Here is a 24,429-nt window from a genome sequence, read left to right on the forward strand (position 1 = left end):
CCATACTGGAGACTTGTGCTGTACACATGCGAACTGGAGTGAGAGTGGGTGAACCGAGTGAAGGATGTGTGTATTTAGAATCACCATTGATGCCAATTTCTGCAACATAAACGCATTAACGATACATTACAATAAAGTCATCATAAAACTGAGTGAGATCGGGTGAGTGATGGATAACGGAGGAAAAACATAAAGTGAGCATTGAGACCTGCAAGATAGATGATCATGAGAAAAGCAAGGGAGTGCAAAGGAAAGAAAGAGTAAAGAGGGGGGAATAGAAACGAAATTTACATCCTCTGTAGGAAACATGCTGTATATATAAAGGTTTAAGAGTGGATCGACAAAGAAGAAGAGCTGAGAGGGAAGAAATTTAGAAGCAAAATGACTCGGGTTGAAAGAAAATCCATTAGTTACAGAGAGTAATGGACAGCTTTAGACCAAGTCATAAGAAGTGAAGTAAAGGAAGCCAGGGGAGGAGTGACCAGGAGCTCTGAGAATCTGATACGAAGACAGAGATATTGCAGGGAAATAACATGTTTGTGTAACATTTGATGTGTTCACATGGGTATAAAAGCAGGGATAATGGAGTGAGCAGAGAGTGAGGAGAGAAAGCACAGAGTACAGGTGAATAATGTGTTGTATGAGGGGAACAGGATGAGGAGGGATGGCAAGGGGGGGTAATCAAGAGTAATGGCGAGAAATATATTCAGTGACATGGAAAGTGAAATGGAAAGGCTGATATGAGAACATCATAGTCCGTGTGCATGTACGTTATAGCTAATCATTGTTTCTGCTTTGTGTTTTACATTGTGGGAGGACGGAGAACATGAAGTATCGAATAACAGCATATCTATTTTTAGCAGGCTCATAAGATTGCACTTTGATTTGTTTGTATATATTTGGCAGATTCGCTTCACTGGATGAGACACAGGGAAATCTAAGATAAAGAGAGAAAAGCGTGTCGCAACGCTGGGTATTTATTCTCTTGTGATGCTGTAGTACATTGTCATCCCTGGATAAGAACTGTTCTGTTGGGAGTTTTGGGAATATCAACGGAGGAGCAGAATGGAGAAGCAGTACTGCACACATGCCTCCTATTGAAAACCAGTCCTAATGATTAGCTGGGTAGTCCAACTGTGCAGGCTAATATACTGCTGCCCACCGGTACACACACATATCTCACCATGAGTTTTGAGTCATGTCTGTAGGGTTCAAAAGTGGAGATGGTCCATAGCTGGCAGGTCAAACTATGACAGGTAGTATTTGATCCTCAATGACATGTGTGACGCTTATAGCACATGGCATAAAGACAGCACAAACTGCATTTGTGCCAAAGAAATGCCTTATTTAAAACACACAAACGTGACAATTGTTAATGTAAGATGGCCAGAGACTCAAGTCTTTATTCTTGCTCATGTAGATTGTGCTTTGCAATAGGTGTTGACTGCATTGTAGATGAACCATGACAATGTAATGGGTTCAACAACAAGAGCAGGTGAAAGAATTCCAGACCCCCACCTGTGATTATCTCTTCTCTGGTTCATAAGAAGTGCATTACAAGAAATAGAAGAGATTTTTAAATATTCATCTGGGCATGGAAGTCACTTGAAAATGTCAGGTTAAATTACATATTGCACTGAGTAAAGATGCTGTATATTACGTATTGTTGCTAACTTAACCGCGTAGCCCTACACATGCAAAAGTGGCACTAGAAGGGTTGGTAGTGCATCATAATTTGAGTATGAAATTTGACTAGCTGGGAGTGGGAACTTGTTGGTCAATGATGATTACAGTGATGCACTCAATTATCACATTTGACATTTGAGATTTTACAACAATCGATTTAGCAAAAGTATGAATAAGACTGGTCTAGAATTATGCAGGCTGTCTTGACATAACTTGATATACGATTTATTAGTACGGCTGAATTTAATTAGATGTGTCTAAATATAACAAAAAGGTCTCTACTGCCAAACTGGAAGTAAAACATCTATTTAAGCCTTAGCAGGGAGGCATAAAGGGTCTATAATTAGCCATATTTCTACCATCATACACACGTTTGCTAACCACAAAGAAATTCCATCACAGTTGAGTTTCTCATTATTCTGTTCTAGCGTGTAATGTCCTCACAAATAGAGGTCAACATCTATTGCAATTATAAATGTGATGCTTCAGGTGCTGCTTTTTACGACAGCTGTTGGAAAGAAGTAGACAGGTGTTGGCAGAAACAAAAGGGATGATCCTGAGGGGGTTTAAGTGTTGTAAACTGGAAAGGGGAGTTTTGTCTGACAATTTTTCAGGGAACTGCGTCAAACTAAGAGTGTCACCATGCTCAGCGTGAGTGTTAATTTGCACTGAATGTACTTTAAAAAAAAAAAGGTTTGTCTAGACTACTGGAAAATGACATACGCAGAGCACAGGTGTGCTTATTTTGCTCCACTTTGCTGGCATTATTTCTGTAATCAAAACAAAAAAAATACAGTGCACTGTTCCCAAAAGGTGAATGCTGTTGCCCTAATGCAATCTTGACACCAACATTACAGTTTACCACTGGACTGAGACTCCACACCTACATTACATCTTGCCAAAATATCAAACAAGTGTGGGCGAGGGAAAATCCCCAGTGTGCCTCAGGAAAATTGCCAGCTCACCATGCACCTGCACAACCATAGAGCCGATTATGAGCACACAGTATTGTGTAATTTAGTTCAGCTCCTCAGGAGTGCCATGATACACTTCTCCTAACTGGATAGTGAAGTGACGGTACAAATGGAGGTATTTGTAAAGGAACTTTTGGTGCTCAATAGCACTTTGGCTGTAGAAGGCAGTAAACTTGGCTTGTTACATTACAGAGCTTGTAAAACTGTGTGTACAAGCACCACAGCTTCACATCAGCTCACATTACTTTTTAATATGTTTTTAATGTCTTCGTATCAAGGCTGAAGTCAAACTGATGTGGAGCATTGCCAGTTGTTGTCACCTCAGCTACAGCGCTTTGTTGGACAAGCTAGGAGTGCTGCTGTTAGCACTCTAGCAAATTGACTATGCTCACAAAGATGTTTGTTTTCCTGTTTCCCTTTAATGCTTTTTACATTTAATGTCAAATTTGTACTGCTCATGTTTGACACATGCATAATAACAAGAACCTCTCATTTTGTTAAGTCTTCAGAGGGCTTTACTGTCATAAATGCTTATACAGTATGTTTAAACAGTTTGTCAGTGATTCACCCTGGTTTGCATGCCAGTCCCCATGTCTTGAGTGGCACTACTTTTTTGTATCGACTCCAATTCATTTCTCATTCCTTCTGTCTTCCAGTTGCCCTGTTCCCAGTGGAGGATAATGGAACGGCTGTGGTTCTCTCTGCTGTTGCTGGCAGCAGCGTGCAGGGGACAGCCGTGTCCGAAACGCTGTATGTGCCAGAGCCTTTCTCCGTCGCTTGCTATCCTTTGCTCCAAGACAGGCTTGCTCTTTGTTCCTGCTGCCATCGACCGTCGCACCGTGGAGCTACGGCTTCAAGAGAACTTTATTACAGGTAACATACCTGCCAGTCTGTCCTATATTCCATTTTACCTTCATCCAAGGAAAGGTAATACAACATTTTACACGGTCCAGTCTGTTCATTGTCATAAACCATCGTCTTAAGTGATATCCTTAAGGGGGAATTTATATTCAGTGCCAACAGATTGTACGCAGGCTTTGGTGTAGGACTGATTACTTTGAGCAGCTTTAGCAGTGGTGTTTGGATACTAACCAGTGAAATAGCAGCATACTCACAGCAAAAGAGTGGCTGATGAACTGAGAGGTTAAATATACTACTGGAATTCAAAGGATACATGCAATGAGTTGAGCCACACGTGAATGTATGAACACGTATATGCACATTTGATAGCACTGAAAACTATTGCTGCTCAAGTGATAATTCTTTTTTGTTGGTCTCTTCATGACAATACATTCTCAGTCAGGGTATTTCTTTTTTAACTTTCATACTTTGAAACTTTTTTGTTTTGTGGTTCAGTCTAACAAATCTCATTCATAATTCATCTCCTCCTTATGTCAAAGAGTTCTCTCGGATACTTTCAAATGTACTTATTTTTAAGAACTGCAGTGTTGCTTTATCCTTTTATTTTAATCTGGATTCCCATTAGCCCCCACCAAGGCAGCCACCTAATCTTCCCCGGCTTCACTTAAAAGAATTTCTCTTCCACACTTCACCAAAACAAAAGACACACAAGCTAAAAAAAGACAGCTTTCACAGGGTCCAGAAAGATACTTTGATGCGCCATCACACAGCGGTTCACGTCCAAATCAATTTCAGTTTAGCACTACCCTGGGCAAAACACGATTTATTTTGGGGGATACCAGATCTGGTGTCAACTGAGTCTATGTTACCAAAAGTTAACTTTTACATGAATTAATGAAAGCATACTTGCTATCATAAGATTCAGGCTGTGAACACTAATGAGGCATGGACTGTCTTAGGCGTAGTCAATCTAAATATAAAACACAGTGGTTCTCATGGGAAAGCAGTCCAATGGTTCCCTTGTCAAATGTGATCATAGCAATGTATTCAGCAGGTAAAAGCAAGTATCATTTCGGTAAATGCACCTTATCCGAGTTCATCACATACTTGTTCTCCTCATCCAACTCAGAAAATGTTTTTATAAAAACTACACAATATAAATCTGAGTCATCCACTCGTGTGAAAGCACCTCTTTCTGTGATCACGCAAAGATCTGTGCTTTAAAACCTATTTTGGGCATGTGTGTCTCCTGACTTCTATTTTTCCTCAATACCTATGTTGTATCTGTCCACTTAGGACTTAGTTGATGAAGTCTTTCTATGTGTTTTTCTCCGGCTCATTTGCAGCTGTCCGAAAAAAGGACTTTGCCAACATGACCAGCCTGCTACATCTGACCCTGTCCAGAAACACCATCAGTCAGATTCTCCCCTCAGCTTTCAGTGACCTGCGGCGACTGCGAGCACTCCACCTAGACTCTAATAGATTAACTGTGATCAAGGTAAGACTGATGGATGGATGGTTGGATGGATTAATGACGGTGGATGTGAATGAATGATCAGATGGATCATTGGACTCCCATACAAATAAAGGTTGGATGGGAATTTAAAGGATACACACAATTGAACAATGGAGCTGCAATGATAGAAAGATATAGATAACACTGCAGCAGATGGACCTTTGTGATTATATTACTGTAATGTTTCTCACAGCATTTTCACTTTTTCACCAACCAGGATGACCATTTCAAAGGCCTGACAAACCTTCGTCACTTGATCCTGGCCAACAACCAGCTCCACTCCATATCTCCTCATGCCTTTGATGATTTCCTGTCAACATTGGAGGATCTCGACCTCAGTTACAACAACCTTGACCAAGCGCCCTGGGACACAATCGGGCGCCTTACCAATGTCAACACCCTAAACATGGATCATAACCTCATAGAAAATGTTCCCCAAGGGGTATTCACCAACCTGCACAAACTTGCAAGGTAAATAGAGAAAGAAAAGGCCTGAGGGATGTGTTGACAGGTTTAAGGATCAACACTGTGTTTTAATATCTGCGGTTCTTTCTTTCTCCCCCTCAAATTCATCCCTAATCTTTTCACAGGCTAGACATGACATCCAACAAGCTGAAAAAAATTCCCCCGGACCCGTTGTTCCTGAGAATCCCAGTTTATGCCAAGTCGAAAGGCTCCCCGCTCTCCTCCCTGGTGTTGAGTTTTGGTGGCAACCCCCTTCACTGTAACTGTGAACTTCTGTGGTTGAGAAGACTGACCAGAGAAGACGACCTTGAGACATGCGCCTCTCCCCCTGACCTCAGTGCCAAGTACTTCTGGACAATACCTGAAGAGGTGACATGTTGAGCCAATTTGTGTCATCAGGACACTGATTAAAAGTTATCCCATAACCTGAAACAATAACAGACCTTTAAAGTTCCCAGTTGTAAGATAGTTGATTGTTGAGTCTCAATCCCAATTTGTCTAATACTGACACTTGAGGTTGATGGCTGGCCCAACCTACTAACCCAAATAATAAGTATTCAACGAGTTGGCTCAACAAGACTCAACAATCAACTATCTAACAAATTGGACCTTTAATAATTTAGATTTGGAAAAAAATGTGAAGTATGACCTTATTTGTTTTTGTCCTTTAGGAGTTTATTTGTGACCCACCAGTTCTGACCCGCAAGTCACCTCATACAGTGGCTATGGAGGGCCAGCCCGCCAGCCTGAAGTGCAAAGCGAATGGCGACCCAGAGCCTGAAGTTCACTGGATCAGCCCTGAAGGCCGGCTTATATCTAATGGCTCCAGGTACTAACACTCTTTGTATAGTCTTATGTTCTTGTTTGAGCTACAAAACTAAAGGTAAAGGAGTTAATTTAGGGGATGTGACCAGTGTACTGACAGCACCATTCCACTTTTAATGATGTCAGAAACCTGGCAACCCAGTTGGCAGGTGCAGGAGAGGGGTTGTTTGAATATTTTACCCTGTAATCCTCCTTTGTGCCAATGTGCAACCAAGTCAAGAAGACAGTGTGTCTCACATAATCTTTGTCTTGGCTGTGGTGGTACGGCATAGGGACATGACTTGTGTGGGCCAACTCTGAATCAGGATTAGAGGGTATTTGTTGGAGTCACACCTTTCTCATAGTTCAATCTGGTAACCTAGAAGGCAATTGTGTCAAATATGTGGGTTTCTAGTTATGGTCGTCATCAGTTGTAAAATCGGATAATATTTTCAAAGTTAATGACACTTTCTTTTGACACAATTTCTGTTTACATTTTCAGTTGTTTTGATCAGACAGGCATTAGTGGGTTTTTGGCTTATGTCTATAATCATGGGGATGAAGCCCACAGCCATTTAGCAACATAGCCCCTCAGCCTGGCAGTCATTGCATTGATTCTGGGTAGAGTCTGGATGGATGCTGGTGGGACTTGGCATCAGAATCAGGTACTACAAGTACTGATGCGACTAAAATGGGTTGATAAGTAGAACGCTGATTAGCAATTGGCTCCCGTGTGGGTGACAGACAAGGAGGGCTTACCTGATTGGATGGATAAATGAGAAAGGAGTTACTTCATAAATCTGAACTGACAAAATAATGGTGGATCATTTCTCAAACCGAGGTTAATGGGTCTTGCTACTTTCTTCATTAAAATGAATGGGTGCTAAATGGCCTACCCCTGTTTTAGTATGAAGTGATAACTATGCCGATCTAAGTGGCAGTCAGAACTAGTGAGAATTACAATTGGATCTTGTCTGAATGTCTAGGAGCCATTGTTTATGTTTGTTATAGATTTATTATACAATCATATTGTATATCACGATTTGTTCCAGAACGTTGGTTTTCCCTAATGGAAGTCTGGAGATCAATGTAACCTCCCTGAAGGATTCAGGAAACTTCACCTGCATCGCCTCCAACGCAGCAGGTGAATCCACAGGAAGGGTGGAACTAGTCGTCACGGCGATGCCCCATCTGGCGAACAGCACAAGCCGCAGCCGAGATCCGTCCTCTGAACCTGCCCCCTCTGACATCCTGACCTCCTCGAAGGTTGCTCTGCCTAACAATGAAACAAGAGGGGCAGACCGGAGGGTCTCATTGGTGGAACTGACAGGAAACTCTGCCCTCATCAGATGGAGCAGTCAGACTCCGACATCTGGAGTCAGGATGTTCCAGGTCCAGTACAACAGCTCTGGGGATGATGCACTGGTTTACAGGTCAGTCTGTCCACACTGTCAATTTACAATCTGTCTGTCTGTGTGATTTAATTTTAGATGGTGGCTTCTGCGACTCTTTTAAGTCCGTGTGTGCGCGCAGTTGTGTGTGAGTTAATCAGGAGACATCAGCCGCTGCTATGAGGATGAGTGCAGATGATAGATGATATAAGTGGAGATTAGCCAGTCATCCAGTCGTAAAAGTCTAATCAACTGAAATGATAAAGATATCTGTAGTGGAGCAGAGCCATTGTCGGATTCGCTGAATGCAGTGAAGTCCCAGCCAAATGTGACAATTGTAGCTGTTGAGCAGGTTTTAACGTTTGTCCGTCAGTTTGGCTTTGTGCTAAATTGATGTGCTGATGCTGTTTCTACATTGATTTATTGCTTGCATTTACATTATGGCTCTATGAATGTAATGTTGTTCCATGTTTTGTTGGGTTTGACATGACAAGGACATTTCTTGACTCTTTGTCATACTTTGCTGGATTTGAGTCACACTGTTCAAACTGCTATAACATTTGGTAGTTTTTAAAAAAACAAGAGTTGAAAAAAATCAATCTATTTCCTGTTGCAGTCCTTTGTGCTACATCTTTTTTTATAAAATGGAGTGTTTATGATGCATTTAGGAGTCTCACAGCCTGGGGAAGCAAAGTCTCGTGGTACGGCAGTGGATACTTCTGTATCTTTTGCCAAATAGCAGCAGGGTGAACAGACTGTGTCTGGGGTGGGTGTTGTCTGCAGATGGGTACCAGTGATGTTCTGGGTGGTTTTAATCCCCCTCTGTAGAGCCTTCTTATCCAGGGCCGTGCACGAACCATGCCAGTTGTGATGTTTCCAGTCAGGATGCTTTCTATTGCTCCTCTGTAAAAGTTGATCAGAATCTGGCTCTGGAAGTTAACCTTCCTAAGTTCCCGTGGGAAGAAGAGACTCTTCTGTGCTTTTTTAGCCAGGGTGGCGATGTGTTTGAAGTTTTAAATGGAGTACGAAGGAATGTCTAAATTGATAACTCCCTTGAACCAACAGGTACTTTGTGTGCACATGCTACTGCATATACAGCATGCTGCCATCTCAAGTGTAAATAAAATGGGAATGAACACACATAGAATTTCAATGGATAAGTAGATCAGTTCAAGGTATTATGGTAATTCTTCATGATAGAGGTGCGATATCGGCCAAAGAATTCTAATAATGTTATCATTGTAATGAGCCTCATTGTATGTGCAGCATTTGAATAGGTAGAAAGGTCATTTTGTGGTAAATCCCGAACTACAGTCAGGGCATGTTAGACTTTTGCTGACCTGTGCATGAGACTGCAAAAAAAGCACTGGCAACATTATTACCTAAATCTCCAGGAAAACCTGGTAAAAGCCTGTTTATTTTCAGTTCTGAGGAGTTTTCATATGTTGTGGAGTTGCTATGGCAACAGGTTAGGAAAACCTCGATCCTGTTATGAGTGACAGGCGGCTTTAATACTATCACAGAAAAGCACTGCAGACTATTTATTTATTTCATTATTTCAGAGGTGCCAATGAAATGGCCCAATATTCCACTCTGTCTTCTGTGATTACAGGAGTAAATCACAAATGTTTTCAAATCAAAACTGCCCGAAAGAATGTTCTGATAACCAATTTCGTTCCTCTTGGCCTTTTTTGCTCTTGATCAGCAGCTGAAATTGTCCTTTGGGGTGAATTAATTCTTGTGATGGAGTATGTCAAATCTGTCCATGTTGACAGGAGAATCAGACAGTTCCTCTTAATTTGTGAGAAGTCGGCACTTGTGAGATATGGAAATGGGGGTCTCTACTGAAAAGTGATTATGATGTTATTTCTGAGCCAGAGAGGGCACTTATTTATTCAGACAGTTAAGCTAACTGTGGGAGACAGGCAGCTTCTTACAATTCTGAGCATGGAAGCCGTTCTCCTGCACCTGCCCGACCAAGGTTGGAAGCAGTTAGAGGGCTCAGTGTCTCGGCAGGGACAAAATACACTTCACACCGGTCAGGTGTAGGTGTTTGTAGATTTGTATTTTGCAAAGTAGTGTCTGGTGGTTCACGATACTAATTAAACTGCAGACCTCAGGTAGACTACCACCCAAGGCTCAACATTCAGTATTCCTTCACACACATACTCACCGATATGGAAACAACATTTTAGTGTTTTATCTCCACATGCACACACATTTTTTTCTTTGCCTAATTATCATTTTTAATATCAACAAGCAATCACTTTGAGCTTTTACTGTAGAAGAAGAGCTGCAGGTGATAGTCTGCACCAGTCCTGCTCTTAAGCAAGGTTACCAACTTTACTTTGCTCTGCTGTTGTGTGGAAAGCTATTTGCACCATGTAGAGCATGAAATCAGATGTCAGTTGTCTTCTTTGTCAAAACAAAGTGAGTTTGTTTGCTTTCAGTGTAAACAGACAAACCAGATTCTTCGCTGTTGTATTGACAAAGTAGTTGCTTGAGGAGTGTTTGCTAAGTTCACCCAAAAATTAAAATCCAATCATTATCGACCTACCCTCATGCTGATGGAAAATCAGGTGAAGTTTCGTAGTTCACAAAACATTTCTGGAGCTTCACCACAAAACAGCGCTGCAGCATTCTCCTAAACAAATGAAGTAGATGGGGCTTTCCGCCGGCATATGGGTGAGTTTTCATTTTTGGATGAACTCATCCTTTAAGGCTTACAACTTCAAGGCTGGACTTCAACAAAAACAAATGAAACACGATCTTAAAATGAGTATGACTTTCTCCAGATGGTGTTAGAGATGCGGTGCATGTGTAAAGTGGTGTCAAAACATGACAGATTTTCATAGTACAACACACGAGTACACGGATGCCTTGCATATGTCACCATATCACTGCCTGATCCATCACACCACTTAATCCACATGTGCACATGTCAAAGTGTACATGTTGTGACAAAATTGGTTGGCAGGTCTGTTTAAAGCTCAATAACTTGGAAGACGTTTATTCATATTTATTTGCAGCATGAACAGAATCATAATCATAGCTCTTTAGTACTGTTTACTGTTCCAAAGAGAACATATTCATGTCATTATTTGGTCTAATCTTACTTAATCACATAAGATCATGGCTGAATCCTGACTGAGATATCATACATGAAATCCATGGCATCGAGAGATCCATTAGAAGGGATCATCATGCACTGGCTCTGTTCTGAGTAAAAAGAAAAAACAGCCTAAGTGTGTCTGTGTGCATGTATATACAGTTCCTCTCTTCTGTCTTTCTTTGGTCAATATCCATTAGGAGGGGTGAGGCACAATGCCATGAAGAGCGGAGAGGTGGGGGAGGAGAAGGGAAGGGAGGTGCTGAGGAGAGGAGATGCAGGAAGAGAAAACAGTATATCAATGCCACAATGAGCTTGAGAAATGTATTTAACACTGTATTGGTTATTTCTGTTTGTTTATTGCTGTTATTTGTTTTCTCAAGCAGCGTATGTCTGAAACTGATCCCACTCTTTGAAGCTTCATCAATGCTACTGAATAGAATTGATGGAAGAAAACAAAGTGCGTTCCTTCCCTGTAATGAATAAGTGGAAATATTGCTTTGCGACACAAGCACTGCTGAGGACCTACATGTTTGTTAAAGTGGTTGCCATAGTTCCGGTGGACGAAAACTGAAAGGTGGATGAGGGACTGAGGAGTTTTTTTCCGGCTTTTACTTTGGACCTTCATGCTGAAGCAGCACTTTAACGGGTGAATTTATTCGACGATGATTTGGTCGTCAAAGAAAACCAGATCACTTTTTCCATGCTTTTGAGAAATACAATAGTTCTTATGTAATATCTGTATTTATTTATCTTTGTCACATGATATTTTAATCTCATCAGAAAACATTTGAATTCATTCTCTGGTCTTTCAGGCAAATATAGAGCATGGCATTCTATATTTACTGCATAATAGTCGCTACATTTTTTTCCCCCACTGAGTAAATTACTCCAGCCAGAGCATCCAGATCACAGCATCTTCTGATCCATACACTGCCCTTGGTGTCCTTTTTATTTAACTTCTATTTAAGCAGGCAGCTCAATTTAGAACCATTTCCACTTTAGAAAGACAACCAATAGTCCAGAGATTTTCTGAGGAGTTCAGAGCAGAGAGAGGCCTCTCTGACGCAGTCTCAAAACCCCCGACTACTTACGATCAATGCCATTACAGCTCCAAGTATGTGTGTGAGTGTGTGCGCGTGTGCATTCGTGTGTATGTACTTTGAAAGCCTTGGTCGGCAGTGAATTAGTTAACTCCACGTCTGAGACATGCTCTTCAAACCCCCTGACTAATATAATCAATGTCTATTCAAGGGTGTGCTGGTGTGCACGTGTGCGTGTGCCATGAGTGTTTATGTGTGTGTGTGCACAGTGGACCAGCTGGCAGTTGTGTATTAGCCAAAAACCCAATGTCAGTTTTACTGCCATCAATGGTAACAGACCTCAGCAGGAGGCTTTTCCAAGTGTCTCTGGTGTCGGTGTTTCTGAGTGTGTGAGTGTGTGAGTGAGTGAGTGAGTGAGTGAGTGAGTGAGTGAGTGAGTGAGTGTGAGAGAGAGAGAGAGAGAGAGAGACTTCTCAGTGACCCTCATGCCTCTTTTGTACCTCAAACACAACAACTAAAGGTACAGCATAGTTGTTAACAAGACATTATAAAAAAAAAATATTTGAAATGCTTTATTTGTTTATTTTTTGTTTTTCAGCCATTCTTTTTTTTGTGACATTGAATGCCCTTATAAAATAATGATATTAAATAGATTATGGGGAAACGAGGCAGAGAGAGAGAGCCAAATAAGGTCCCAGGCTTGATTCAAATCATGGACTTGGCACCTAAGGTTAGGGAAAGATGTTGGCCTTGGTCAAGTACAGAAACAGTCAAAAGTGATTTCAAGAACAACACACAATATTTAACAATATATAACTTTGCTTCCTTAACTGACCTCAACTGAAGTACTCTTACCACACATGAGCAGGATGTGAATCAGTCAAAGCCCTGCGTTTTGTACTGAACACCCACCATCCTCTCTGGCCGACTTCACACAACTTGCGGGCGATACATAAACGTAGCATTTCCTCCACTAAGGAAATATTGGCAGGGAACATAATGCACATAGCTTAAAAAAGGTAAATGGAAAAAACAAATCAACTGTATAGAAATATAGTTTTTAAGGTTTTGGCTATTGTACAAAAACCACCAATTTTGAGTTTTGTCCACTGGACTGTGTTTCAGAAACTCTGACATGGTGATATAAGAACCAGACAGTTGATGTCATAATCTCTGTCCACTTCTTTGTCTCTTTTAATATAGTTTGATATATAGGTTCTTTTTAATGGTCCATGACAGACTCAACCATCAGACAGTGGAAAGTGATAAAGCCTCTGGAAAGAAAAGTGCACTGAATCGTTTGACTCAACATTTTACTGCCTGTATAATTTAGATAAATTTACACAGACAAGTTTCTCCTCAACTTGATGCCTTATCGTTAAACTTCCTTTTAATCTTTTTTTTCTACATCACTTTCCAGCCTTGATTATGTCCCTATTTCAGCTCTCTGCTGTCATGTAATTTTCTCACTAATCACCCTTTGCATTTTCCTCTTTTATGTGCGATCATTGGTGTGTTCTTTGTCTTTAAGATGTGTCACTGTTATTTAGTTCATGTGGTTTTTAATGAATAGGCCTTTTCAGGAGAGACAGTGTCTGTGTTCTTTCTTCTAACTGTTCTGACAGCTTTATAGGTGGAACTTGATAATTACCTGATTGCAATGGATCTTTTATTTTCCCTTAAAGCTACACTGGTGATTATGTAAGGGATAGCTGACAAACTGGGAGCCAAGAGCAACTGACAAATGCAAAGACTGATATATTTCACTCATGTTTTGCCTTCCGTGTGAAGCAAACAGAGAGAGGCTGTTTCTCCATGATGTTTAATTCATTGCAGTAGGTTGCTTGTTGCTGTTGTGTCATTTAGTATGTTGATTTATGCTGCTTGCTGAACTTTTGGGACAAGCATCAGTTCTATATCAAACACACCATTATGATACAATACAATATACCTTGATGTCCCTTTGGAAAGATTGACTCAGACGCTGCACATATAGCTGCCTCCATATTAGTAATAATAAAAAAGAAACAAATAACATATAGACAAGCAGCAAGTACTGTAGCAAATACACATACAGTAGAAAACTACTAGGATGGCACTGAGTAGAGCGCATACCTCCACCAAGGCCCAACAGTCCCCTTTAATCCAGTACCAAATAAAACATGTATACCAGCCATCTAAATACACCTGTTTTTTTCATCAAGATCCATGAATTAATTCCTGAACAATTTGCAAAAAGGTCAAAAAGCACCACATATCACAGTGTTATAGAAAGTGTGAAAAAAATGGATCCTGGATCTGCACCTAAAGTTAATGGGGTCTTTTCTAGCCCAAGACCCATTCTCCATCAAAGTTTCATGGAAATTTGTTCAGCAGTTTTTTGTGCAAACCAAACAACTAACCAACAAACAGACAGAGGCAAAAACATAACCTCCGTGGAGGAGGTAATTAAACTTTACACATATCGCACAACCTATGATGAAAACGCTATGAAGCTATTACACAACCCCTGCAGCCTCAAGCACTATTTTAAATTTTAATTGAGGTGATCTGGGATCACCCGGAGGTCAAGAAGGATCAATAGCTTAGATTTTACCACCCGTCCCACCAGGGATAGCACATTATGCAGCCCAACCTGCCTGGCATTAGCTTGGCTGAACAGAGTAAAACCCAATCCAGAGCTTTATTTGCCTAAAAGTACACTTTTCATTTCAGTATGATTTAAGGCCTTGTCAGAAAGATCCAGAGGTGATCCATCGCTGGGTGTTCACAATTGGCCATTATGTGCTCTTTCGTTTTTCAATACATGCATTACAACTTTTTCCTTCTCTGCCTATCTTAACAACATTAATTCTGTCAATTGTTGGAAATGACAGATACTGAGAGCAATTGTGAGTGTTGTACACATTACACGAGACAGAATGAAATGAGCACTGTGAAATGAACAGGTAAATTGAGTCAATTTTTGTCACCAGTCTTGCAATTACCATAAGTGCCGCCAGTTACCATGCTGCAACGCTGTTTTGCCTTGAAGCTCCGGAAATGTTTTGTGTGCGACGAAACTTCAGCCGACTCTCCAACTGAATGAGGGTGAGGAGATGATGACTGGATTTTAAAGTTTGGGTGAACTTATCCTCTGACACTTTTGTGACACTGCTATCTACTATCTTGTCAAATGCAAACTTGTTTAACTTGCTGAACATGTGTGAGCTCTACCTTTTAATGTATGAGTGGCTGCTACACCTTTTTTCTGCAGTGGATGAATTCAGCTTGTGGTTTGTAAGCGTTTGTGTATGTACTTGTGACTTCAGGGATATCAGAGGTATGCAGAGTCACAATCATAATGCAGACATGACCACCTAATGGATGCGGTTAGGCCCAGAGTGGTGCAATGTGAGCAGAATCTGATCTAGCAGCGTTGAGATCTGCCAATCAGAGCAGTGAAAACTTTAGTTGTACAGTGACAGTAGCAGTGATTGCTGCATTTCTATCATTTACAGTAAGTATACTTCATTTTGCAGCTATACTGCAAAAAAAAACAAAAAAAAAAACACATCTGCTTAAATCACTTTTATTTGAGCCTACAAGACTTTTTTTTCTTAGACATAAACTGCTGGTGCTGTAATTTGTTAATTTGTACTGAACAAACAGCAACATGCAAAATTACTCATAAAGCGCTTTTTGCAGTGTGCTTTGTCTTCAGATCTACAATAGAAGCCAACTCCATGAAGCACACTCTTACAGTAAATTCTGGTGTGGGTTTTAAGGTGCATTTAGAGTACATTAACCTTCTGCCATCGATAGAAAGCACCATCATACACGCAGAAGCTCACACAAACACTTCCTGTAAATGGATAGCTCTTCAAAACCTACTTTTGAGCTCACACTTTTGATTCTTCTCTACATTTAGACCACTTTGTCTGTCTGGATCAGGTACGAGTGAGTACATCGTTGAGTGTGTGTGGGATAAGGTTTTTTGAGTACGTGCTTGCGTGTTTGTTTTGCGTCTGTGTTTGTGTGTCCGACTTGATCTAAAGAATCGCATTCGCCTCACATCGTCCTCTCCGTGCGAGGGCACAAAGGGGTAACACACAGAAACTCATACACACCCACAAAAAGACACACCGCTGATCACTGCCCATGGTCTGACTCTCCCTCTCTTGTGTCTTTACCTTTCATGCCTCGTCCATGGTTTGTGGTTCTTTGGATAATGGACTCACAGACACATAAAATCTGTGCAGACCAGCAGACTCAGGATTCAGTGACTGGAAACATGCATTAACCAGAGGGGTACTTGGAGAGTGCAGAGCTCCACCAGGGCCAATAGTCTTCTATAATATGCAAACCTGCAAGCACACTCAATATATTTGTCTGGACATACTGTATTTCCCAAACAATTTGACGTATGTTAAGATATGGGTGTGTTTAGCTGAAGCCTTATCAGCTTAGCTCTGCATTTATTATGTTTTTCTTAATCATTGTTTGTTGTCAGGAAGCGTAAAGGTCAAGTTAATTCAGACAAGTCACATTTGGATATGTGTATTTTAGGGGGTTTCACTATTTGGATTCTAATTTGAAAATCTTTCGAAATGAGATTTCAATTTCAATCATCGAAATCAAAAGCACGACTGGCGATATTCTTTTTCCCTCCACCAGGGCCTTTTTATTTCATCTGAATAAAAAAAAAAAAAAAAAAAACACTTCACAGACGACAGAGCTAGCTCACCATTAGCACGCAGTTGCACTTCCAGATGCTTATCCTGTGTGTACAAAGACGATCAACTGACTGGTACCGTACGTAACTCGTCACACTCGACAGCATCACAGATGTTGTTTTTTTTCTTTACCAGAGATCCTTTATTGATTAGTTTGGGAAGAGGGTTTACTCGGAAGAGATTTGAGAAACCAATTTTGTAAAAAACTGAATTTCTATCTTCTGTTATAGTTGAATCCCTGAAGGGTGGTATTTTTTTTTTTTTTAACTCTGGAATCTTTATCTTTACAAATCTTTACAAATCCAGATGATCCAAATAGTCCAACAATGGTATATCCGTCAGTGCTGGAAAAGTAATGTTTGAATCAAAAATGGAAGCAAATTGTTTGGACCTGTAAGTCAAAAATCAAATTGATTCTGGGATTCTGAGAATCATGACAACCCTTAGTCAATTTACTTTACCATAGCTACACCTTAGTTTGAGACAAAAGCATTGTTAGATTTCTGGCAATGTTACAATTGTACCCATTCCACCACTGTCCCAAAGTGCTCCATAACAAGTGCTTGCTGTATGAAGTTTGAGCAACTACATATGCCAGACACCCCAGAGGGTTACAGGTACCTAGGAATGTTGATTGTGATATGGAGCCATTGTATTTCTACACTTGGCTTTGTTTTGTCCCAACTGAACTTTACTTCCATCCACTGGATTTTAAGATGTATGGCATGTCAGCATGTATTCCCCAAGGGCCAAATGCACTGCCGCAGTGTTAACCAAAGTGAAAAATAGTTCTTGTATCTGCCTGTCATTCAGATCCACCCCAAAATGTAATGGGCTGTCTCTTGGCCCATGCGTCACCCTTCCACCAAGGGAAAATCTGGCCAGTAGTTTTCTCCAAATTTCACCTGACAAACAGACAAACAAACAAACAAGCTAGAAACATGTTGTCCTTGCCAGAGGCAATAACAAATCCACAATAGATAGCTGTTCTTGTGCCTGTTAATCACTTCTTTACTTGAGGATTTTTCAGAAATGCTGTGCGCATAATGTGGCGTTAACAGATGCAAATGCAGTCTTTTTACATTATCATTACAAGGGTTTTGACAAGTGTTGACAGGCATGCCATTATTTGTCCAACTCAATCATCAGATCTGTTGTAGCTCTGATAGGCAGGGCTACACTTCTCCCCCCAAGCTAGGGGAAAAATGGGTTGGAGGATGAGTATTGTTCATTTTTTTGATCCTCAAACACCTTTAGTTCTCCTCTGAATAAATAGAACATGCATTATAGAATGCTAAAACCCATTATAGTATGTGGTATGATGTTAATAATAAATTGTCAAACATCATTAAACTGAAACATGGAGGCATGTGTATTATGTGTGTGAGTGTGTATGTGTGTTGGGGTGGGTGGTTTTAAGGGTGTCGGGAGGTAAAAGCATTGGAGCAGGTGATGGGAGCATCTGGAGCAGAGCTGGGTGGGCTGAGGTGTGGTGAGCAGGTGGGTGTATAAACTGTAGCTTACATATACTTTTTGGACACCATATGGAGCGCAGAAAAGCTTGTTCATGTGTGATGCGCATCTGTTCATTTTTGAACATGTTAAATGTGCATTATGTAGTGACGGTCACAGTTCATAGCTCAAAATAAAATGTGCTTTAAATAGGCAAGGAGTGAGGGAGAGTTAACACATGTTGAGACTTTCCTTAAATGCTTGAAACTCTGAGCACGTTTTTAGGTCTTCAACAAGGCTGCTGTTTAAAGGCTTTTGGTTGTACATTACACAGGACTTGCATATAAAGCTGTAGAAGGAAAGAGGCAACTTTTATTTTATGAGCTCTGTAAAATCATGCATATAGGCTTACAAAAGCAGCTATAGTGTGTTACATACAAGCAGAGACAACAGAGAATGGAAAAGTCTTTTTTATTATTGCAGAAAATGGGCTTCCCTTTGCATTACTTATGCTTACATTAAGCTTATTTTCAGTTTCAATGAAGCCAGCTGGTAACCTGGGAACAGGCAAAAGAAGTGACATATTGCGTCTACTGAATTTTCTTTTTTCACATTTTGTATGATATTAACACTTACTTCACTCTATGAACCAACAGAGACTAAATGTACTGTGTTTCACCAGAGCTGATAGCATTTTATCACATATCAGTATCGGCATCAGCCCCGAAAAATTGTGTATCGGTCGGGCTCTACTTCCAATTTTTTGCTATGTATGATGACATTTATTTATATTTTTTAAGTGCTGATCAGACTACTAATATTTTTTGGGCTTTGAAGCTCCGATCATTATCTATGTACTTTCCTATTAGTGTAACTATGAGTCTACTGACAGACTAAGACAGGAGGGGAGACATCAGTCAATGTGTATTTCATCCCAGTCTCCAAAGTCTCATCAGTCAACTTGACGAGCGAGCAAGTGTTAAGCAGCTGCATGTGCGTAGGGAGGGTTGCGAGCTCCTGACAGCGCCCATGCTCACGGGACAGCATTTGTGCATGTGCAGCAGAAATTCTGCCTCCCAGGGATGCTTTTCTGCTCGAGGATACCGCTCTGTGCACTCATGTGACGAGAGGTTTTGAGACTAATTAAGCATCATAGAGGAGCTTTATTTCACGATCAGACCTTTGACAGGTGATAAATCTGGTGGCCTCTGCAATAAAAGAAGAGTTATAATACTGATTTGGACGTTGATTACCATGGCAACGGTAGATGCTTTGATGCATTCAGGTCACTGTGAATATTTTCGCTGATTATACGCCTTATTGCCAAATGAATATATTCACAGCTTAAGTTCAGTAGCACCATCTGTCAGTTTTTAAACACCCGCAGTTTAACTGGTAAATCAGCTCTGCTGACAACAGGAGGAAAAAAACAAATCACAGAAACCTTCTGTAGTAAATTGAGTGATATGGATAATGAGCTAGTCTTGGTTAGCCCCGTTGCGCGCTAAATTATAATTTAATGAGTGAGCCCTGGCCTTGTGTTTGACCTTGGAATGGGAAGTAATATATTATATGGCTCATAAAAACACAGGGGCCGATAAACCATTGCTTTGTGCCATAGTGTGTGGCAGCAGCTTGCTGTAATGCACCTACTCAGTGACCATTTCGAGGAATTTAATCTTCTGATTAGTCAATTACAAACTCTCACCGAAATTCACTGCTTCTTAGGGGTTGCTATGGCTGCTTACATACGCATATACACATGTAGAAGATGATTTGGCATTTTAAAGGCCGCTGCTGATACCAGCATGTTTGGACTGAAGCTGACTTAAGTGGTTGTTTGTACTGATGATTTCACAAGTCAGACATGCGTCGATTCCTGCATCTAATAGGAAAAAAAATAAATATATATATATATATATATATATATATATACATATATATTAATATATTATATATTAGGTACGGCATGTCATCAAATAAGCCACATATGACATTCTTTATGTGTACAACACCAAACAGGGGATTTTCAGCCTCATCCTAGCCTTCCATACCACCAAACAGATATATCTGCCCGATCATTATATGCACACTCAGACGTTCATGCACGCTCCTGTGCACATCCCAGCACCCACTCGTGGCAACGAACAGTCAGTTTGCTGTAGGTCATTGTCATTTAATTGAATGATTCACTGGATACGTACTAATGAGCTTAAGGGCCTAATGACAAATGACTGTCCCCACATGCACACTTCTGCACACACACACACATCCTTGCATTGCTGGTACCTGCTGTATTTGTGCCAATTAAAGGCAGAACTAATGAGTCAGATCAGAGAGGTTAAGTTCAAAGACACTGAAGACATGCTCCGTTTCATCTCTGCTTCTTCCTCTCGTTCACATCTGCAGACTTTTTCTCTCTCTCTCTTACTTCTTCATGTAAGCTTCTCCTAAGTCTGCAGTGTTTCTCATCCCCAGTTTTATATTTTATCATTCTTTTTGCTCCTTCTCCCTTATTTTACATTCTTTCTTCCCTTCACTCTGTATCACTTTTTAATATCCCAATTTCTCCCTCGCTTTGCTAGATCCCTGTTTTTTGCGGCCTCATTCCAGCTCTATTTCGCTTCCACCATTACCCTCCTTGTCCCTTATCTCCATCTCCTTTCTTCCTCCTGTTTGTACTCTTTTACTTGCAGTCTCCCTTTTTCTTCCTCCCTCGATCTCTTCCTTGCTCCACCTCCCTTTCCTCTCCTCTCTTGGATATTTGCGGAGCTCAGCAGAATGCCGACGGCTGCACGACCCATAATCCCCTTGTTTGCCGTCTTGTTGCCGTTTTCATCATCGTCCCAAATCGATGTTTAATTATCCTGCGACACACCCCCCCACCCCCTATCCCACAGTCCCCTTCTCTCTTCCTCCTCGTCATCCGTCCACTACCTTCTTCCCCTCTCCTGCCTCCACACCCAGCCTTCAGATCTTCATGGATGGAGGGAAGAGTAATTAAAAAGACACACGACTACACAGCGAGGGAGAACGGGAGTGAGGGGAGGGGGAGAAAAGTAGTAAAATGAGAGGAGAAGGCAGAGCAAAGGGAGAGGGGAGAGGCAGCGGGTGAGACGAGGGGACTGTGGGGCAGGAGGGGGAGGAGCTGAGAAACAGGAGAGGATGAGGCGAAAGGAGGAGAGGGGATTTGGATGGTAAGTGGGGATCAGAGATGAGAGATGGTGGATGGATTGCATCCCACAACGCTAAATGAAATATGAGTAAACAGGCTCTTCATTAATGATTGAGTTTCCATCGTGTGCTTGCAAAAGCTTAACATTCAAGCATGGTTTATCTATGTTTTAAGCTGCCTTGTAGTATTGACTTACTGGCGTGACAGCTGCTGCGAGGGGCCGCAACATAACAACATAGTTCATAAAATCAAACATCAATATTCAAGAAAAGGCTTTGGTGTGTCTAGTCATTTATTTAGTTATTGACTCACTCACATTATCATCTTCAGACCATCTCTTAATGATTACACAGATCAATAGAAACTCATAACACAGCGTTAGGTCTTAACTTAATAAAAGAAAAGGCACCAGTGTGCTCTCGGCGCTCAGACGGAGATGTGAGGTGAGGGTTGTGCATGATTGAAGAGAGCAAAACTATGATGACATTTAAAAACTTCAGCTGTTAACCTACAAAGTGCACAGCGTTGTTGTGACTGAGAGAACAGCTCGATAAAGTATTTAAATCACACATTATGTTTGTCTGGAGCTCCTCACTTGTTTAGTTTCCTCCCGCAGTCCAAATATGCACATGCAGGTCAGCTAAAATAAAACCACTTTAAATTCTCTTTTTACTTAAAGTGGATGTTAAATCTTGTTTGTATAGCCATTTGAGAGGAGCGGGGTGTTTCACTGCTTTTTTTCCAGGGTATCTGCAAGTTTTAAATAAGTCTGTAGCCTATAGGAAGCACTACTGAGAGCTGCATTAGCCTGGAAGCTCATTGTCTCTTACAGTGTGGATCACAACAATTATTATGTTATGTATTTTAATTGGTTAAAGGTGCAATATGTAAGAATTGTCCACCTGTCGAATTCAAACAAATAGGGGGCAGCGTATCACCAGAGTAAGTGCTAACTACTACTAACTGTAGCTGCTGTTAGCTTGTTAGCTCAGTCAGCTGTGCAGCTACCAGTCGTATTAGCCTGGACTGGGAGCTCAGTGCGCCGGGGGAGTGTTGGCGCTGTTTACTGTCAGATCACTGCCTCTAGAGGTACAAAGTGGCGAGGGGCTAGCTAACTTCAAAATATATCTCTGCGACACAATACAGACACAACATCGAAACAGTTAATGTAAGTTAATTGTTGGTATTTTTACACTAAAATCCTAACATATTGCACCTTTAAAACCACCCAGGATAGTTAAGGAACTGTGGTAACATACTCCTGGGAAGTACTGGAAAAAACCGTGATGAAATAATAACGTATTCATATCCCATCATACTTAAAACCGTGAAACAAACTTTAAATTGGATTCTATATGGTATTAAAGAAGTCGTACATTTAACCTGGTGAATCCTGCTGAAACCCTGTTTTGCCACATGAAGAGGAATGAATGGACACAAATGAATGGAGGGGAAAAAGAATGAATGAGCAATAAATTCATTTATGGATGAAAATGTCAATTAAAATCGTACATTGAATTTGTCAAAAAGAAGCAAACAAGGGGAAAATACAGCCTGAGAATATCAAGAGGATCAATAATAAACAAGACAAGCCAAACCAATCAGTGGGTCCCAATCCAATATATCGAATGTATTTCAGTCCAATTTAGTTCAGCAGTAAGCCAGGATGAGATTAACGTAGTATTAGGCATTTTCGTCCTTGTCCTATTTGCAACTGCTTTGCAACTGACTTGCTGGGAATGCTTGTGCATATGAAATGTACATTTAGGCTACAGTTCTGGCAGTATCATCATTCCCGTTTGGTTATTTTTTCTCCCTTAGTTACTGTACATTGATTACTTCTCTCCATCCTTATTGAAGTCTTATCCTGTTATCCTTCATCCACTGGGGTGGGGGTAAGGGTTAAGGGTTATTAGTGGATATGTTTAGGATTAGGGACAGGATCTGGGAGCTAGTGGCAAACCAATCCAGTGTCATCAAGATGTATTAAAACCTGAGTCTTAGCAAGGAATTTTCTAAAATAAGGCAAAGAGGCAGAGAGAACAACAGGATTGGTTATGACATTCGAAAACAACCTCCAGGACTGCGCTACACCAGTGTGAACTGCATGAGCACAGAAGCTATAATGTATTATTAAGTACAAAGTGCTAATTCTAAAGTAAAAACGTGTCTTCACATTTTTTAAAAACATTGTCTATTCTGCCCCAAAACAAGAGAAGAAAAGTCTTCAGAATACTGAAAAGAGAAAAACAAATTGAAGTAGTTGAATATCAGAAGAAAGACATGGATTTGTGAATGTGTGCATACTTAACTAGCTTCATGAAAAATAAATTAAACCAAAATCATTATTGTATTTTCTTTATCAAAATTCTTCTATGTTTTTAGTGGCTTCCATCTTTCATCCATCCAACCTTGAGTCGTTCCCTCCCTGTACCTCCTCTTTCTTATAAAACTGGCTTTCTCCTGCTGAACAAAAGGAATAAAAATGTTCTTTAAAAACAATTTCTCTGTTTGAATGCATCGGCTAGTTTAGAGTAGAAACAACCCTACCATAAATATTCCTTTTTATGTGCATGTGAGTGCGACTTATGCTTGTGGTTGCTATACAACTAGGGCACAACATATGAAGCCATAATGAGGAACACGAGTGTTTGCAGGTCATGGGAAACATGATTACAGCGGATGTATTGATGTTGTGCTCTGTGGATATGTGGGATATCGTCGGCAGATCCATTCTTGTCCTGTTCGTATAGACTTGAAACATAAAACCCTCTTGGTTTTTCTCACTCTTTTCTTCTCTCTCCCTGTCATTCTCTTTGCTTGATCACTCCATTATTCATACATCCGTCCTCTTATTATTCTCTCCGCTGTCTTCTTTTATTTCCTCCTGTCCTCTAATCCCAGATTCCCTCTATAAATAAACAGACACATGCCTCCACACATACGTGTAAAGCGATCCTGTATTAGCCATACTTTTCTATTTTTCAAACGGTGCACGTTGTTACATTGATCTGCAGTATTGGCTTTGAGCAGCATTGTGTGTATGGGGAGCCTTTCCTCTCTACATTTTCTCGATCTTTCAGCTTCTATCCATCTCTGTCAATTGCGTTTTTTAATCCACTTAACCCCATTAAGACTGAATTGTTGTATGGCTGAACCCCTTGGAGGTTAAGCTGCATTACATGTGTGTACCGTAGAGTTTGATTGGTATAATTGCTGTGTATTTTACCTCACATTA

At 40.7% G+C, this 24,429-nt stretch overlaps 1 protein-coding gene across 1 annotated transcript in view; it reads left to right on the plus strand.

Moving 5' to 3' along the window:
• Window positions 1-3,337: 3,337 nt before the first annotated feature.
• LOC141019943 (leucine-rich repeat and fibronectin type III domain-containing protein 1-like protein) overlaps window positions 3,338-24,429 on the plus strand; it is a 68,004-nt gene continuing 46,912 nt past the window's right edge. The window contains exons 1-6 of the mRNA XM_073494985.1: window positions 3,338-3,533; window positions 4,868-5,019; window positions 5,255-5,508; window positions 5,628-5,871; window positions 6,174-6,331; window positions 7,359-7,739. Coding sequence (XP_073351086.1) covers window positions 3,341-3,533; window positions 4,868-5,019; window positions 5,255-5,508; window positions 5,628-5,871; window positions 6,174-6,331; window positions 7,359-7,739 — 1,382 coding nt within the window. The 5' untranslated portion in view covers window positions 3,338-3,340. The remainder of the gene's footprint in view (window positions 3,534-4,867; window positions 5,020-5,254; window positions 5,509-5,627; window positions 5,872-6,173; window positions 6,332-7,358; window positions 7,740-24,429) is intronic.

Source organism: Pagrus major, chromosome 2 (assembly GCF_040436345.1).
Source record: "Pagrus major chromosome 2, Pma_NU_1.0".
Lineage (NCBI taxonomy): Eukaryota > Metazoa > Chordata > Actinopteri > Spariformes > Sparidae > Pagrus > Pagrus major.